Source organism: Geotrypetes seraphini, chromosome 2, assembly GCF_902459505.1.
Source record: "Geotrypetes seraphini chromosome 2, aGeoSer1.1, whole genome shotgun sequence".
NCBI lineage: Eukaryota > Metazoa > Chordata > Amphibia > Gymnophiona > Dermophiidae > Geotrypetes > Geotrypetes seraphini.
In genome coordinates this window covers 256,436,090-256,449,105 of record NC_047085.1, presented here as the reverse complement: position 1 = coordinate 256,449,105, position 13,016 = coordinate 256,436,090, and the positions used below count along the sequence as shown (strand labels likewise).

The 13,016-nt window shown below is 46.4% G+C and overlaps 1 protein-coding gene across 1 annotated transcript in view; it reads left to right on the top strand.

Annotated features, from left to right (window-relative positions):
• DMC1 (DNA meiotic recombinase 1) overlaps positions 1–12,746 on the top strand; it is a 398,321-nt gene extending 385,575 nt beyond the window's left edge. The window contains exon 12 of the mRNA XM_033929441.1: positions 12,280–12,746. Within this exon, the coding sequence (XP_033785332.1) occupies positions 12,280–12,349 (70 nt within the window). The 3' untranslated portion in view covers positions 12,350–12,746. The remainder of the gene's footprint in view (positions 1–12,279) is intronic.
• Positions 12,747–13,016: the final 270 nt, after the last annotated feature.

Here is a 13,016-nt window from a genome sequence, read left to right as displayed (position 1 = left end):
TTGCGACCCAGTGGTCCCAAGCGTCGGACTCTTGCTCACGACACATATCTGTGACATCATCTCTTCGTCAGTCTCTGCAATGGTGGTTGGTATCCTCAAATCTATCCAGAGGTCTTCTGTTCCATCAGCCTCCTCATCAACTAGTCATCACCACCGACGCCTCTCTGTACGCATGGGGAGCTCACTTGAACGAGTTCCAGACTCAGGGTCTTTGGTCAGCCCAGGAAAAGAAGCATCAAATCAATTTCCTGGAACTCAGAGCGATGTTTTACGCCCTCAAGGCCTTTCAACACCTTCTCTTTCCTCAGGTCCTTCTGTTGTGCACAGACAATCAGGTTGCGATGTACTACATCAACAAACAGGGTGGGACAGGCTCTCGCCTTTTATGCCAGGAAGCCCAGAAGATCTGGAATTGGGCCATAGACCATCATCTCTTCCTGAAAGCTATTTACATTCAGGGGAAACAGAATTCATTAGCGGACAAACTCAGCAGAATTCTCCAGCCTCACGAGTGGACACTCGACCCTGTAACTCTACAGTCTATCTTCACTCAATGGGGCACTCCTCAGATAGACCTCTTTGCAGCTCCTCACAATCACCAGCTGCCCCGTTTCTGCTCAAGACTTTACTCTCCACACCGTCTCACAGCAGATGCTTTTCTCCTCGACTGGTCGAATCTGTTCCTGTACGCCTTCCCTCCTCTACCTCTCATGTTGAGAACCTTGTTCAAGCTCAAGAGGGAACGAGCCACCATGATTCTGATTGCTCCGAGGTGGCCCAGGCAACATTGGTTCTCCCTTCTACTTCAACTCAGTTCCAGGGAACCTTTTCTTCTTCCTCTGTTTCCTTCTCTGCTTACGCAACAGCAGGGAACTCTTCTGCATCCCAACCTCCAGTCTCTACACCTGATGGCTTGGTATCTCTCGGGCTGAACTCGACTGATACTCTTTTGTCTCAGCCCGTTCGTTCCATTCTGGATGCCTCCAGGAAACCAGCCACTCTACAATGTTACCATCAAAAGTGGACGAGGTTTTCTTCCTGGTGTCTTCTTCATCATCTTGATCCCACTTCCCTAGCGGTGGAGACGTTGTTGGATTATCTTCTTTCTTTGTCTGATTCTGGCCTGAAGTCCTCTTCCATCAGGGTCCACCTCAGTGCCATTGCAGCTTTTCATGAGCCAGTCCATGGAAAACTTCTTTCAGCTCATCCCCTGGTATCCAGGTTCATGCGTGGGCTTTTCAATGTGAAACCACCTCTTAAAGCCCCTCCGGTTATCTGGGATCTCAATGTGGTTCTTTCCGCTTTAATGAAACCTCCATTTGAACCTTTAGCTACCTCTCCTTTCAAATTTCTCACTTGGAAGGTACTTTTTCTTATTGCCATTACCTCTGCCAGGAGGGTCAGTGAGCTTCATGCACTGGTTGCAGATCCACCTTTTACGGTTTTTTCACCATGACAAGGTGGTTCTGCGTACACATCCAAAGTTTCTCCCCAAGGTTGTTTCTGAATTTCATCTCAACCAATCCATTGTTTTACCTGTTTTCTTTCCAAAACCTCATTCTCATTCTGGGGAACAAGCTCTGCATACTTTGGATTGTAAAAGGGCTCTTGCTTACTATCTGGAGCGTACGAAACCCCACAGATCAGTTCCCCAACTCTTTCTGTCCTTTGATCCGAATAAATTGGGACGTCCTGTTTCTAAACGTACGTTGTCTAATTGGCTTGCAGCGTGCATTTCATTCTGTTATGCTCAGACCGGACTGACACTGGAAGGTTCTGTCACAGCCCATAAAGTCAGAGCAATGGCAGCATCTGTAGCTTTCCTCCGTTCCACTCCTATTGAGGAAATCTGCAAGGCTGCTACTTGGTCCTCAGTTCACACTTTTACATCTCATTATTGTCTGGATACATTCTCCAGAAGGGATGGTCACTTCGGCCAATCTGTTTTGCAAAATTTGTTTTCCTAATGGCCAACCTTCCCTCCATCCCTCTTTTTGTTAGCTTGGAGGTCACCCATCAGTCAAGAATAGCTGCCTGCTTGTCCTGGGATAAAGCACAGTTACTTACCGTAACAGGTGTTATCCAGGGACAGCAGGCAGATATTCTTGCGTCCCACCCACCTCCCCGGGTTGGCTTCTTAGCTGGCTTATACTAACTGAGGGACCGCGCGCCTCTGTCGGGCGGGAAGGCACTCGCGCGTGCGCGGTGCGGCCGAGCTAGAACTTTCTAAAAGTTCTTAGAGTGAGATCACTCTAAAATTGTCCGTACCGGGGCTCCGTCGGTGCCGTCACCCATCAGTCAAGAATATCTGCCTGCTGTCCCTGGATAACACCTGTTACGGTAAGTAACTGTGCTTTTCGGCCAAGCAGTTTTATAAATTAATTCTCCTAAATTGCGAACACTCCCACCATCCCATTCTGGTTAGCTTGGAAGTCACCCACATGTGAGAATATGCTGCCTGCTTGTCCTGGGATAAAGCACAGTTACTTACCGTAACAGGTGTTATCCAGGGACAGCAGGCAGATATTCTCGCAACCCACCTACCTCCCCTGGTTGGCTTCTTAGCCAGCTATCTTAACTGAGGAGATGCTGAGGAGACATTCGCCCTACGTCGGGCGTGAAGGCACTCATGCATGCGTGGTTTGGCTGTTGCAAACTTTCTTAAAGTTTTACAAGCAAGTCTGCTTGCAAGGCTGTCCACATCCGGGCTCCGTGGATGACGTCACCCACATGTGAGAATATCTGCCTACTGTCCCTGGATAACACCTGTTACGGTAAGTAACTGTGCTTTCTGGTTATTCTTCCCAATGTGCATCACTTTGCATTTGTCCACATTAAATTTTATCTGCCATTTGGATGCCCAGTCTTCCAATTCCCTAAGGTCCGCCTGCAATTTTTCACAATCTGCATGTGTTATAACAACTTTGAACTGCAAATTTAATCACCTCACTCGTTGTTCCAATTTCCAGATCATTTATAAATAAGTTAAATAGCACCGGTCCCAGTACAGACCCCCGCAGCACTCCACAGTTTACTCTCCTCCATTGAGAAAAATGACCATTTAACCCTACCCTCTGTTTTTTATCCGATAACCAATTCCTAATCCACAACTGAACTTTGCCACCTATCCCATGACACTTTAATTTTCTCAGGAGACCTCTCGTGAGGAACTTTATCAGAAGCTTTCTGAAAATCTAGATATACTATATCAACCGGCTCACCTTATCCACAGTCAGAAGTAAGTGCAACCAGAGACTAATAAAATCACCAGACAACATAGGTAGGGAAAATTATTTTATTTTCAAGTTAGTGATTGAAATGTGTCAGTTTTGAGAATTTATATCTGCTGTCTATATTTTGCACTATATTTGTCTATTTTTTTCCAGCTGTTCCTGAGGTGACATTACATGTTTTAAAGTCATCTGCCTTGACCTCTTTGGAAAAAAACGAATATAAATAATAATTAACATTTTCTCTGTGTACAGTGTTCTATGTGTTTTTTAATTTTGTGGTTACCATTATGTATTTGTTAATAAGATTATATTGTGTATATATGAAAAATGAATGGAAGAAATTGCATTACAATTAGTACTACTGTTATGGAGGTGGAGGCTGGGGCGGAGCTTGGATGGAGGTACTCGGTTGATATTTGTTAGACTTAGAGGGTACTTGGCTTGAAAAAGTTGAGAAACACTGCATTAAATGATTGTAAACCCACTGGGACAGATAGGGAAAGCGCTGAAGTACCTATATTAAACTGCTTTGAGTATGGTTGTATAAAAACAAAAAGGCGGTATACATGTACAAGTCCCAATCTCATTCCCATCCTCTGAAAGAGTGCCTTCTAGTAGTATGTAGTAAATGGATATAAAAGGCATCAGAGTTCACACACTTTAAACCCAATAATAAAACATAGAACTCTGTTCACATCTAACTCTAGAACAGTAGTCTCAAACTCAAACCCTTTGCAGGGCCACATTTTGGATTTATAGGTAATTGGAGAGCCGCAGAAAAAAATTGTTAATGTCTTATTAAAGAAATTACAACTTTGCATGAGGTAAAACTTATAGTTTATAAATCTTTCCTTAATTGCTTCTGATAATTTCAGTTATACACAGCTGAAAGCAGTGCAACAAGCAGAAAGTGAAAAACTATCAAAGTATCAACTGTAAGAGTCAAAGTACTATTTTGAGGCCCTTGGTATTATAAACAATAATTCTTTATCCCAGGACAAGCAGGCAGCATATTCTCACACATGGGGTGACGTCACCGACGGAGCCCCGCAGCGGACAGCCTCGAAAGCAGACTTGCTTGAAGATCTTTATAAGAGCTTCCGAGTGCTGCATCGCGCAAGCGCGCGTGCCTTCCCGCCCGAACTAGAGGGCGCATCTCCTGTGAGGATCCTCAGAACCGAGAAGACTTGTTTGTCTTAGCTCTGCAGCATTCGTGCCCTCTCTTCACCATGGCTTAATTTAGGTTTGGTCGCTGTATTCGCGTCTTTCTTTTCTTTTTCAATTAAAAAACAAAAAAAATAATAATTAATATCTTTTTGTTTCTTGTTTTTTTGCCGTCGGGTGCGAGGGCTTTGGGCCTAGGCCCAACCCTACACCTTTCTCCGTACGGACTTTATTTTTTTCTATGTCCCGGCCTCTCACTGGGTTTAAACGTTATTACCAGTGCGGCAGGACAATTTCCGTCACCGACCCTCATAGTTGGTATATGGTTTGTTTGGGGCCCAGACATTGCCCTGAAGATTGTCATCGCTGCTTGACCCTACAACCTCGGGCTTTTCGTTGCCGTTGTGCCCGCTTTATCCAACTTTTTGACAACATGGAGCCTGAAAAACCCTCGGCCCCGACCTCGAGGACACCTTCGGTCTCGAAGGCCTCGACTTCGGGGGTAGCCTCAGGGTTGAAAACCTCGCCTTCCACACCGGCCTCGACCTCGAAGACCTCTGCGTCCTTGGTCTTAAAGGCCTCGTCGGCTCCTTCCTTGATGTCTGCTCCTGTGGGTAAGTCTCCTGCCTCTCTTTCAGGTACCGTACCTAAGAAGCCACCATATTCTCAGGCTCCGCAATCCATACCTCGGGGTTTGTCTGCCTCCTCGGGACCTTCAGTTAATCGTCCCTCCAAGTCTCGGGAATACTCATCTTCAAGGTCGCCCTCTTTGGAGCGCAGTGCTGTACCTATGAGACCTGATCCTTTTGTCTCGGTGCCAATGTTCGAGGATATGTTGAAGTCTATCTTAACCACTCAAATTTCCTCGATCGTGGCTCAACTGGTTCTGTCCTCGACCCTGCTCCCTGTAGACCAGCCTGGTCTGAGCCTCCTGTAAAGGTGCCTTGAGGCAGGTCTCGGAAGCCTAACTGTCTTTCTTCAACTGATTCTTCACCTGATCCTCCATCGATGTCTTCACTGCCTCGGTCGAAACATCGATCGAAGCATTCGAATCACCTTGCTTCCAAGCTTCATAAGGATCTAAAGCTTTCCTCTTCGCTGCATCCCGAGCCTTCTTCTACATTGAAAAAGTGGTCTCATCATCGAGATGCCTCGACCACTTCCTCCCCGAGACCATCAAGATCGGGACCCCTCCATCGAAGCCTCTTTTACGGGACTCGTCTCCTCCTGCCTCGACGCATTCTATGCCTCGAACCCCGAGGACCTCGCCGTCGAGAAGCTTGAAGCGCAAGCACTCCTTGACTCCACCTCATACGGGCAGTGCAGCTTCTTCAATCACAGTGCATTTGGACTCGGAGCCTTTGTCTCAATATTCTAGGGAAGCTTCTCCGTCCTACTCGGTGGCTCCTCGGTCTCATTCTGCCTCCCCTGAGGATGCTTCGATCTCGAAGTCCACTTCCTTCACCAAATTTGTCTTCGATATGGGGAAAGCTCTTCAATTGGATTTACACTCTGACTCCAAGTACACCCCAGAATACTTGGCTGACATGGAGCTGCCTCATCCACCTAAGGAGACCTTGAGATTGCCAATGACTCCAGTCCTTAAGCAAACCTTCATGAAGAACATGGAAACTCCTTATTCTATCATAACCATTCCTTCCAAATTGGAGTCTCGATACCGCACTGTGCCCTGCAAGGGATTTGAAAAATCTCAATTATCCCATCAGTCTTTGGTGGTGGAGTCGTCTCTGAAGAAGGCTCATCCTTCTAAACTTTCTGCTGCTGTTTCACCTGGCAGAATGGGTCGGACCATGAATAAATTTGGCCGCCGATTGTACCAAAACTCCATGATGGCTAACAGAATTCTCAATTATGATTATGATTTTACCACCTATTTCAATCATTTTCTGAAATTGCTGCCTTCATTCTATCCGGACCTTTCCAAGCCACGTCTTCAGAAGTTTAAACAAATCCTCCAAACTCTATCGCAATTGAGGCTTTTCATGTTACAAGCCTCCTATGATGCTTTTGAACTTTCCTCAAGAGTCTTGGCTTTTGCTTTTGCCATGCGTCACCTTGCCTGGCTGCGCATAGTTGACATGGATTCAAATCTGCAGGATCATCTTGCAAACTTGCCTTGTCAAGGGAATGAACTTTTCAATGACTCCATTGAAGCTGCCACCAAGCGCCTATCAGAACATGAGCGCTCTGTTGCTTCTTTACTTTGACCCAAGCCCAAGACTTCTCCTGCTCGGGTGTATAAACAGCTGCATCGTCGTTATCCTCAGAAAACGACATCAGCTTTTTCCAGGCCTCCTCCTTGACGTTCTCAACAACAACAGCGTCAGCAGAAAGCTCCAACTCCTGCAGCCACTAAACCACCTCAATCTTTTTGACGTTCCCAGTCTGAGCATTCCAACATCCCTGCATCAGAATTCTCTTTTGCCCATTGGAGGTCGTCTTTCCCACTTTTATTCCCAGTGGGAAACCATCACTTCAGATCTCTGGGTTCTGACCATTCTCCGAGAGGGATACTCTGTGCGCCTGCTTCAAGTTCCTCCAGATCACCCTCCAAGAGAGTGTCTTTCCAGGTCCTCGAAACTTCCCCTTCTTCTTCAGGAAGCTCAGGCTCTCCTTCGCCTTTGAGCTGTCGAGGAGATTCCTCTCTCTCAGCGGAACTGGGGTTTTTATTCCCATTACTTTCTGGTTCCAAAGAAGATGGGGGACTTGCGACCCATTCTGGATCTCAGAGCCCTCAACAAATTTCTGGTCAAAGAGAAATTTCGCATGCTCTCATTGCCGACCTTATACTCCCTAATGGATCAAGGAGATTGGATTCGCTGGATCTCAAAGAGGCTTACACTCATATACCCATTCATCCAGCCTCTCGCCAATACCTTCGATTCAAGGTGGGGAATCTACATCTACAGTACAGGGTTCTTCCTTTCGGACTCGCCTCTTCCCCCAGAGTATTTATGAAATGTCTGGTGGTGGTGGCTGCTGCTCTTCGTTCTCAAGGTCTTCAGGTTTTTCCGTACCTGGACGACTGGCTTATCAAAGCCCCCTCTTCTCAAGGGGTTATTGCAGCGACCCAACGGACTATTGTGTTCCTCCAAAGTCTGGGGTTCGAAATCAACTTTCCAAAATCTCAGTTGACCCCCTCTCAATCTCTCCAGTTCATTGGGGCCACCCTGGACACTGTCCAACTCAGAGTGTTTCTACCTCCACCACGTCGAGATACCCTCATTTGCCTTTGTCATCAGGTGTCTCGTCTTCCATCGATTTCTGCAAGACAAATGATGGTTCTGCTCGGCCACATGGCTTCTACAGTTCATGTGACTCCTTTTGCCAGACTTCACCTTCGCATTCCTTAATGGACCCTGGCATCTCAGTGGCAATAGGCTGCGGACCCGCCTTCCCGACAAATTACAGTAACGCCTTTGTTGAAGCGGTCTCTCCACTGGTGGATGCTCTCTTCCAATCTTTCCAGAGGTTTGTTGTTCCACATTCTCCCTCATGAGAAGGTTCTTACCACGGACTCGTCAACCTACGCATGGAGGGCCCATGTCGATGGCCTCCATACCCAGGGTCTGTGGACTTCGGCGGACCGACTTTGTCATATCAATCTGTTGGAACTCAGAGCGATCTTCAATGCTCTCAAAGCTTTTCACCACCTTCTTCATGACCAGGTGATACTTGTCTGGACGGACAACCAGGTGGCCATGTATTATGTCAACAAGCAAGGGGTATGGGTTCTCACTCCCTGTGTCGAGAGGCTCTGAATCTGTGGCATTGGGCAATTCACCAGAACATCTTTCTCAGAGTTGTCTATATTCAGGGTCAACACAACTGACTGGCAGACAACTTGAGTCGCCTTCTGCAACCTCACGAATGGACACTCAATTCCCCCACGCTACGTCAGGTATTTGCACAATGGGGGACCCCGCAGATAGACCTTTTTGCATCCCCCCTCAACAACAAGCTGCCTCAGTTTTGCTCTCGAATATACTCTCTCCAACGTCTGGAGGCAGACGCTTTTCTCCTGGATTGGACGGGTCAGTTTCTCTATGCCTTCCCTCCATTTCCGCTGATTCTAAGGACTCTTGTCAAACTCAAGAAGGAACATGCCACTATGATTCTGATAGCTCCTCGGTGGCCCAGACAACCGTGGTACTCCCTTCTACTTCAACTCAGCACCAGGGAGCCTCTACTTCTACCAGTTTTTCCCTCTCTGCTTACTCAGAGTCAAGGATCTTTGCTTCATCCCAATCTGCAGTCTCTACAGCTTGGTACCTTTCTCCCTAACGGACTACAGTCAAACCTCGGTTTACGAGTAACCCGGTTTGCGAGTGTTTTGCAAGACGAGCAAAACACTCAGCAAACTTTTGACTCGTAAACCGAGCATTGACTCGATTTGCGAGCCCCCACCCAACCCGACCGTGGGAACCAACAGTATTGCTCCCCCCGAGGCCACCAGCGCTGCTCCCTCCCTTCACGATCGTCTCCTCCCCATCTACCGACCGTCCCTGTCCTTACCCGTGTGCCACTGGAGTTAGAAAGGGCCTGCCGCCGGTCTGCTGCTGAGCCTTGAGTATCTGCGCATGCTCAAGGCCTTCTGGATCTCACCCTCACCGAGATTCTCATGAGACTCGAGATCTCATGAGAATCTCAGAGAGGGTGAGATCCAGAAGGCCTGAGCATGCGCAGATGCTTAAGACTCAGCAGCAGACGACCGGTGGCAGGCACTTTCTATCACCGGCAGTGCAGGGGTAAGGACAGGGCCAGTCGTGGAGGGGGGGAAGAGGCGATAGCAGCACCGGTGGCCTCGGGTGGAGCATGGGAGTCGGGGTGTGTCCGGCAGGAGTGAGTTAGCACCTGAGAGTCCCAGCAGAGGGGGGTAGTGGCACCCACGGGGGGGAGGGCAGCGTCCGGGAGCGGCAGAGCCAACAGTGTCCAGTCAGGCTCTGCGGCGGCGGTGTTTGTTTAGCCAGCACCACCCACATTGAGAGGCAGCAAACAGCAGCAGAGGAGGAGAATTGGAGGAGCCACGTGGATGGGTCTGTGGCAGAGGCAGCGTTGGAGGCGTCCCTAATGGTAATTAAGTTTTTGGGGATGTGGAACGAATTGTTCAAGTTTACACTAACTCTTATGGGAAAAGTTGCTTTGATGTACGAGTGTTTTGTTTTAAGAGCATGCTTCTGGAACGAATTATGCTCGTAAACCAAGGTACCACTGAACTCGCATTTCTCTCAGTCTGTTCAAGATATTTTGGTCGCTTCCAGAAAGCCATCCACTCGACAGTGTTATGGCCAGAAATGGACTAGATTTTCTGCTTGGTGTTCTACACGTCAGCTGGAGCCAATGTCTACCTCCTTGACTTCTGTTTTGGACTATTTACTTCACTTATCGCAATCTGGACTCCAATCTACATCCATTCGCATCCATCTTAGTGCTATTGCTGCTTTTCATCAGCCTTTTGATGGGAAACCTCTCTCTGCACATCCCGTGGTTTCCCGATTTATGAAAGGACTCTTTAATGTTCATCCACCACTTAAACCGCCTCCAGTGGTTTGGGATCTCAGTGTTGTTTTAACTCAACTAATGAAACCTTCATTTGAACCGCTTGATAAAACTCATTTCAAGTATCTCACTTGGAAGGCGGTTTTCCTCATTGCTCTCACGTCTGCTCGAAGAGTCAGTGAGTTACAAGCTTTGGTTGCGGACCCACCTTTCACAGTTTTCCACCATGACAAGGTGGTTCTCCGTACTCATCCAAAATTTTTGCCTAAAGTGGTTTCAGATTTTCACATCAATCAATCTATTGTTCTGCCAGTATTTTTTCCAAAACCTCATTCTCACCCTGGAGAAGTGGCGCTCCATACTTTAGACTGCAAGCGTGCTCTGGCTTTCTACTTGCAACGCACTCAACCTCACAGAACATCTCCTCAACTTTTCATCTCCTTTGATCCGAAAAGGTTGGGACGTCCTATCTCGAAGCGAACCATTTCCAACTGGATGGCTGCTTGTATCTCTTTCTGCTATACTCAGGCTGGTCTACCTCTGCAGGGTCGAGTCACGGGCCATAAAGTTCGAGCTATGACGGCATTTGTCATTTTCCTCAGATCAACTCCTATTGAGGAAATCTGCAAAGCTGCCACTTGGTCCTTGGTTCATACCTTCACCTCTCATTACTGTCTGGATTCCTTATCCAGGAGGGATGGTCATTTTGGCCAATCTGTTTTGCAAAATCTTTTTTCTTAAATTGCCAACTCTTCCTCCATCCCTTTCTGCTTAGCTTGGAGGTCACCCATGTGTGAGAATATGCTACCTACTTGTCCTGGGATAAAGCACAGTTACTTACTGTAACAGTTGTTATTCAGGGACAGCAGGCAGATATTCTCACAACCCACCCTGGTTGGCTTCTTAGCTAGGTATCTGAACTGAGGATCCTCACAGGAGATGCGCCCCCTAGTTCGGGCGGGAAGGCACACGCGCATGCACGATGCAGCACATGGAAGCTCTTATAAAGATCTTCAAGCAAGTCTGCTTTCGAGGCTGTCCGCTGCGGGGCTCCGTCGGTGACGTCACCCCAGGTGTGAGAATATCTGCCTACTGTTCCTGATAACAACTGTTATGGTAAGTAACTGTGCTTTATGGAAACCTTGTGCCTTAAACTAAACTAAACTAAAGCTTAACTTTATATACCGAGTCATCATTCCAAGAAAGCTCGACTCGGTTTACAGCAGTTAAATAAAAACAGAGAAGAATTTACAATGATAAATAGAAACTGGAAAAGGTAATAGCAAAATTTCAAGAGAATTAATTTTCAAAATGTTTGGCAAATAGAGTAGTTTATAAAGATTGACGGAAAGATTGAAATGAACTGGAGCTCCTCAAAATAAAGGGGAGATCATTCCAAAGTTGAAAGAATTTAAAGACCAAAGATTGACTGAAGATCTTGACTCCTTTGATTCCTTTTCTAGAAGGAAGGGAGAGTTTGAATTGTTGGATGCCTCTTGCAAAGGAAAATCTGTAAACATTCCATAATAAAGGAATGAGGGGAATAATGATACCATGTAGAATTTTGAAAGAAATACAAGCGCATTTAAATTGAATTCTAAAATAAACCAGGAGCCAATGGAGACTCTGGAGCAAAGGGGTCACATGGTTAAATATGCTTTTTCCAAAGATCAGCTTCGCAGCAGTATTCTGAATTAATTGTAATCTGCAACCGCCTTCAGCTCTCACCTCCAGCATGAGATTAAGTACACACGTTCAAGCTGCACTGCCTCCAATGGTTACCTTATGTTCTGGAACCTCACTGCTGTAACCTCATGCAAACACTTTCCTGCGTCTGTACACAATTGTGAGGTGGAGTGGAGAGGACAATCGCGTACAGATGCAAGAAAGCTCTTGTGTGAGGTTACAGCAGTGAGGCAGGCAACATTGCAGAACGTAAGGTAGCCATTGGAGGCAGTGCAGCTTGTTCGTGTGTACATAATCTCGTGCTGGAGGTAAAATTTGGAGGTGATTGTGGACCCAACCACCGGACACTTAAGGCACGTTTTCCATAAAGAATCATTCTTTATAAAACTGAGGTCCTCAAAATAATACCTGGCGGGCTGGCGGGCCGCGAGTTTGAGACCACAGCTCTAGAAGGAACACAACTTGTACAGCTATGGTTTTGATATAGAGTTTAAGTATCTTGATGTATGCTTTGAAAACTGATATATTTTCAAAATACTTCCAAAGATGTGCAATTCTATTTCATTTGGAAAAAGCACAACTGCAAGCATTTGCCTAGATAATCTAGGGTCATCTTTCTTTTGAAATATGAGAGTGGGAGTAGTGTTAACTAATATTTTTTCTTTCTTCTCTCAAGCCCTGAAATGCCTGAAAATGAAGCCACATTTGCAATCACAGCTGGAGGTATTGGAGATGCGAAAGAATAAAACAAAGAATTCTAGCTTGGTGCTGAAGTTTATTAATGTTGGAGAACACACACCTGAGAATTTAAAGCACTAAAAACTAATTGGCTTGTGTTTTTAATTTGCCTGTTCGTTCATTCGTTAAAAGCAAATATTTCTCTAAAGAATGCAAGCACAAAGTGTTGGGGTGTCCACTGACAACACTCATGTTTATTTTTGTTGCCATGGTTACTTTATTTCCCTTCTTTGGGGCCAGTACTTCACTGGTACTTTTCTTCTTGGGAAACTTTTCTTAGAGTGGAAGGAAAGGAGCAAAGAATGTTCAGCAAACTGCAATCACTAAAATAACCAGGACAAATTTATATATTCTTATACAATCCCACTTTATACCGGGACCAGTGGGTTAATTCTGTCTACCCGTCAGGACTTTGTAGGAAGCCTCAAATTGCAGAGACTTAAGCACCACCCCTCTCATCTCAGCACTGGCCCCTTAGGAATCAGTTTTCCTTCCTACAAGCCAGGCTGTAGGAGCTTGTCTTTTCTGCTCGTGTTTAATTTTGTGCTAATTCTGTTTTTTCGTTCGTGGTTTTCACCCTCATGCTGCGGAGGTTCCCTGCGGGAATAGCTCTGACTGCAGAAGATCGCAGACCTTTGGAAAAATCTGCATCCAGGGAATTGGCTGCCTGTCAGT